This window comes from Coffea arabica, chromosome 5e (assembly GCF_036785885.1).
Source record: "Coffea arabica cultivar ET-39 chromosome 5e, Coffea Arabica ET-39 HiFi, whole genome shotgun sequence".
NCBI lineage: Eukaryota > Viridiplantae > Streptophyta > Magnoliopsida > Gentianales > Rubiaceae > Coffea > Coffea arabica.
Window position 1 is genome coordinate 37,706,412 of NC_092318.1, and position 5,649 is coordinate 37,712,060.

General features: G+C 40.8%; 1 protein-coding gene across 1 annotated transcript; it reads left to right on the forward strand.

The window, feature by feature from the left end:
• The first annotated feature begins 488 nt into the window (after positions 1-488).
• LOC113688095 (uncharacterized) lies at positions 489-4,554 on the forward strand. The gene is made up of 2 exons (XM_027205757.2): positions 489-2,949; positions 4,133-4,554. Exon 1 carries the CDS (start codon positions 1,188-1,190, stop codon positions 2,916-2,918), a length of 1,731 nt encoding a protein of 576 aa, XP_027061558.1. The 5' UTR covers positions 489-1,187; the 3' UTR covers positions 2,919-2,949; positions 4,133-4,554.
• The last annotated feature ends 1,095 nt before the right edge of the window (positions 4,555-5,649 follow it).

Consider the following 5,649-nt stretch of genomic DNA (forward strand, 5'->3'; position numbering starts at 1 on the left):
CACATAACATAAGTCCAATATATTTGTTTATCATCTTGAATATGTCTAGTATTTAATTTTTATTCCTATACAACGTCTTCAAATATCATTTAGAGACTAATTTTCATATCTAAATTGTAAAAACGGTTTTATCTAAAAGTTAGTAAATCCTTAACATTTTAGTGGTATATTTGATGATGATTTCCTATTGTCCTTTACATTAGGGGTGCAAAGCGTATATTCTTTTAGTTGAGGCGGACAAAGTGGAATTAGCCGCTAATCTTGTAGGGTTACATTTACACATACTCTTGGCGGGTCTGCCCATTGTGGCGCGTACTCGAACAGAGTATGTACACAGCCCCCACAATTACAGTTCACACCTCACTTTCCTCACTCGTTCGGTCGTTCCTTGACTCCGCATTCAACCCAACATCAGCACTCAACTGCGGCACGGACTCCTCTCGAAATAGTCAAAGTTAAGCTTCTCTCTTTTCATCAGTCCCTCCCAAAATACTCAGAAAGAAAAGTCTCCTCCCAACCTCACAAGACTCTCAATCACTGGTACTCTCTTCCAGTCCAAAACCCCACCAACATCCCTTCTGTTCTCTCCATCCATTGCTTCACCTTTCTCCATTCTTCCACTCCCTTTCCTCTACTCCCTCCACCCCTCCCTCCATTCATCCCATTTTTACACACACAACACACACTACTCACATGTTTCCCCCCCTCATTGACAACACAATATTGAATATACCCTCACCAATTATTTCCCAAAAATCCCTTCTTAACCATCTCAAGAAAAGTGAGGAAACCCACCCCCCCCCCCTCCTCCTCTGCTCCTCCTATCTCCCTTTACCTCCATTCCTCCCTTTTTTTTCCTATTTTAACACACACAACACACACTCCTCACATGTTTTTCCTCTCATAATCCACCAAAAACCTCCCAAACAAATTTCCCAAAAATCCCTTCTTAAGTAACCATCTCTCAAAAAAGTGGGGGAAAACCCCCCATCCCCTATCTCTTTCTCCTCCATTCCTCCCTTTTTTTTTCTTACACACAACACACACTCCTCACATGTTTTTCCCCTGCACTATCCCACAGAAAACCCTCCCAGATAAAATTTTCAGAAATCCCTTGTTAAACATCTCTAGAAAGTGAGGAAAGATAAAAGCAGCCAAATTAACCCAACCCAAAAGGCAGAAGGCAAATGTATCCTCCCTCCACAAATCCCACCTTGCCGCCACTTAAAGAACCTCCGGCGGAGACTCCGGCGGAAGCCCTTGACAAAATAACGCGGCTTTTAACCAGTCTTCTTCCTTCTACACTTTCAATAACTTCCTTCACATCTAGATGGCAAGTTCTCCGGTCAAAGCTTGCTTCTCTCAAATCCATGCTCTCGGAACTTTCCGATTCGGCTCACTGGTCGGATAATCTGCTTCTGCAGTCTCTTCTTCCCAATGTTTTCTCGACTCTTCAGCGCGTTCAGACGCTCTGTCAGCAATGCTCAGACCCTTCTTTCACTCCGGGGAAGCTCCTCATGCAGTCCGACCTGGATATGTGTACTGGCTGGCTGTCGAAACTGATTCATGACCTCGACCTTTTGCTCCGGTCAGGGGTTCTCCGGCAGTCCAACGCCATTGTCCTCTCTCACCCCTCTGTCAATTCTTCTAAAGAAGATTTATCCCTCTTTGTGAAGGACCTGTTTACCCGGCTACAGATCGGCGGAACAGAGTTCAAGAAAAAAGCCCTTGATTCGTTGGTTCAGTTGCTATCCGAGGATGAAAAGTCCGCCGGATTGGTGGCAAAAGATGGGGAGGTTAGTTATTTGGTGTCGCTTCTGGATATGAATGCTAATACTTTTATTCGAGAACAGGCTGTTTTAGCCGTTTCTATGCTTGCTTCCAATAGCGATCAATCGAGAAAATGCGTATTTGAAGAGGGGGCTTTGGGCCCTTTATTGAGAATTATCGAGTCTGGATCAATGCCGTTGAAGGAGAAGGCTGCTATGGCTGTGGAGTGCATCACTTTAGATGCTGAAAATGCCTGGGCTGTTTCGGCTTATGGAGGGGTTTCTATTCTTGTAGAGTTATGTAAGTCTGGTTCTTCTGTAGCTCAGTCCCACGCAATTGGGGCTGTGAGGAATGTATCCACAAATGAGGATATTCGTTTGGCTTTGGCTGACGAAGGGGCTATACCAGTTTTATTACAATTGCTTGTTTCAGGTACTGCTTCAGCGCAAGAAAAAGCAGCTAATTGTGTTGCAATTCTTGCTTCTTCGAGCGAGCATTTTCGTAATTTGTTGTTACAAGAAAAGAGTTTGCACAGGTTGCTTCATTGCTTGCACGCATCGTCTAGTTCGGATACATTAGAACATATTTTACGGGCAATTTATTCGCTTTCTGGGATGGATTCTGCTTTTAGGATGTTATCCGCATCTACCACGTTTATTGTACAAATTGCTGATCTTATTAAGCACGGAAATGTTATGTTGCAGCATATTTCTGCTTCGTTGCTAGCAAAATTATCGATAAGTGAGGGGAATAAGAGGGCTATCAGTGGGTGTATGGGGTCTTTGGTGAAGCTGATGGAGTCAGCTAAGCCTGATGGATTGCAAGAGGTGGCTGCCAATGCATTGGTTTCACTGTTGGCCGTGAGGTCTAATAGAAAAGATTTGGTCAAGGATGAGAAGTGTCTGATGAGACTGGTTCAGATGTTGGATCCAAGAAATGATTTTGTTTCTAAGAAGTTCCCTATAGCAGTGGTGGCAGCAATTATGGCCAGTGGCAGTCAGGGCTGCCGGAAGCGGTTGGTGGCGGCTGGGGTTTATGGGCATCTTCAGAAGTTGGCTGAGATGGAGGTTATCGGAGCCAAGAAGGCCTTGCAGAGGCTCTCCGGCAACAGGCTGAAGAGTATATTCTCAATGACTTGGAGGGAATAATCAATAAAGTGACTAACTCCCGCCGATACAGGTAATTTTTCTAGATAAATCAAATCATTAGTATTTGTACTCGGCAGCTTAGGTAGGGTCAAGTAGTCAACTATGCCCAATCATCAACATGACGAGTCTGCAGTTTTACGCCTCTGGGATTGTCATTAGTATGCGCATGAAATAACTGTTTTATTAGTCTTCTATTGCCTTTCTGCCTTTCCTGATATGAAGACAATATTGCCCTTCTCCACTCACGTATAAATGTGATTTGAAGCGGAAAAATGGGTCAAAAACTCGTTATTGGTCATAATAATCAGGGGACTTTTTCTTTGGAAAATGTTTAATTTGATCAGATCAGGATCATTTTGTAGGGGCCCCAAGAGATGATGAAACCTATCTTTTGGGGCTGCAATAGGGACAGTCTTTTTTGCCTCTGATCAACAGTAACAATTTCTGTTGGCTTAGATTTGGTCAAAGAACAGCAGTGGAGTGTTAAACTACCACATTCATCTCTTTTCATAACCGAAATATAGGCTGAACTACCAACATTGAAGGGGAAAGAGAAGGGGGGGGGGGGGGTGGAAGCTGGTAGCTAATTGTTAAGACCAACAAAAATATCTCCTCTAGATATGCCCACAAGGTTAAACTAAACTTTCTTACACTACTTGTCATGTGTTTAGCAAATCATTGACTAACTTTTGATTGATGAGTTGTTTCTCACAAGTGGTGTAATCATTTAGTGCATTTTTCTTTGATTATTTGGCAAAGGAGACTTTTCATGTTATTGGGGGATTGGATCTTGGAAAAAATTGAGTGAAGCCTAGGAGTTAAAGGGTCTCATTTACTCAACTTAGTATTGGGTTCAATTGCCACCAAACACTCTCCCGTTTTCTGGAAAGAAAAAAAAAACTCAGGTTCATCGGTAGCATATATAATAGTTAAAACAAGGGATTGGATCTAGCTAGTGAATACTTAATATTTGCGCAAAGAGGAATCTTGATTTATACAATTATATATCATGCTAAGGCTATATAGTTCCAAAACCATGGTATGGATATGGATGTTATAATTGCTGGCTCATGATCTTAATGAATATGTACTGTTGGTAGGTGTATTATTTATAGGGCGACTGTATTACACGTGAAGGGCAAACTTCTTATTCGTTCTATTCAATCTTTTTGTCTCCTGAACTGCATTTTTACAATGGTTTGTTAATTATGCAGGAGTTCCTTGTTTGGATTTTTCTAACTGTCAATGTGGAAGCTACGATTCCTGCACATGTGAAACAAACAGTTATATACACATGGTATACCCCAAAATTTTACCTTATAAGAAGTAATATATTATCCTTGAAAAAAAAATTTGATTATTCTAAATCATATGACAACGGCATGGATGCGGTTTTTAGGATGTATCCTTGTTTTTCTTTTTTCATTTATTTTTTTAGTTTGACCTTTTTTGCAAAAAGGTTTGTGTAAGAAAAGCTAGTGCTGCTGCTGCTGCTGTGTGATTTTTTTTAGTCATTTTTTTCTGGGTTCTAAACTCATGTTTGATAATGTAAATGAAGTGTGCTTGTGTTACTCTGTAATGGCCAAAAGCACTAGTGAGAAAGTGTGAAATTAGATCTTTTGCTGTCTTGTGCTCATTTCCTTTGAACTGGAATTTTTCCTTTCATACTGCTGGCTTCCTTCCTTTGCGGGATTGACATTACTAGATTGCTTCTTTTTGACTTGTGATCATCAAGTATAAAATACAGTAAAATTATTTTTCAAGTGATAGTTCCCTTCCACCCCAACTGATAGGCCCCTTTCCTTAGCAGGCAGTTTTCTAGAAGGGGCATTGAGATGGGCTTCTTCTATATTACATGCCATGTTATAAAAAAGGACCGATTATTTTTTTAAAAAAATATTGCAGCTGATGGCAACCAATACCAACCTTAAAGTTTTTGTGTTTGATTGCTTTTGGTTTTCTTCCAACCTCGACTTTGCATGTTGATGGGAATTGATTCCCATTTCATGTAAAAAGGAATAGAGAATTATTCTGATGCTAATTGAAACCTTTTCCAAGGTTTGGTGATTCTTGAGGGTAACTTCCTCCTTTTTTAGGTCCTTGATAACAATTGAATGGTTCAGTTGGCTAGATTCAGAGTTGGTTGGTTGGGAACTTTGAATATTTCTCAAATCTTTCTCTTCCCAACTTTGTGAGATGCACTGAGTCCAAAAAAAAACACGCCCACAGATGAAACTTCTTGATTTTTGGCAAGAAAAAGGAAAAGGCCAGGTACTTTTTTTTTTTTTTTGCCAATACGATAGTTTCCTATCCTATGGACTATCCTATCCTATGGGGAGGGGGAGAGTCTGAAGAGATCCAGGTAATTCGGAGGGAATTGAACCATCACCGGATCAGATGGATGCGTTACACATTTACTTGAATTTTTTAAGTAAGATCACATTTAATTATGTTAAATTGACGAGGGCAAGGTTTGAATCCTTGCCTTCCACTTCACCAAGCCTCCATTCCACCAAGCCTTAATGCTTTGGTGGTGACAAATTGATGGATTACATGTGCCTTCTTCTGAAAACCTACCTGCATCAAAAAAATTCAAAGGGTAGTTTTGGGAGTTAGCATCGGCCTCGGCGTAGATGTAGGGATGGAAGGGGACTGTGAAAAAGATGGAGATTGAGAGAAATCAAATCACAAATGGATACTTACTTAGAATAATACCAATAGGGTCCCATCC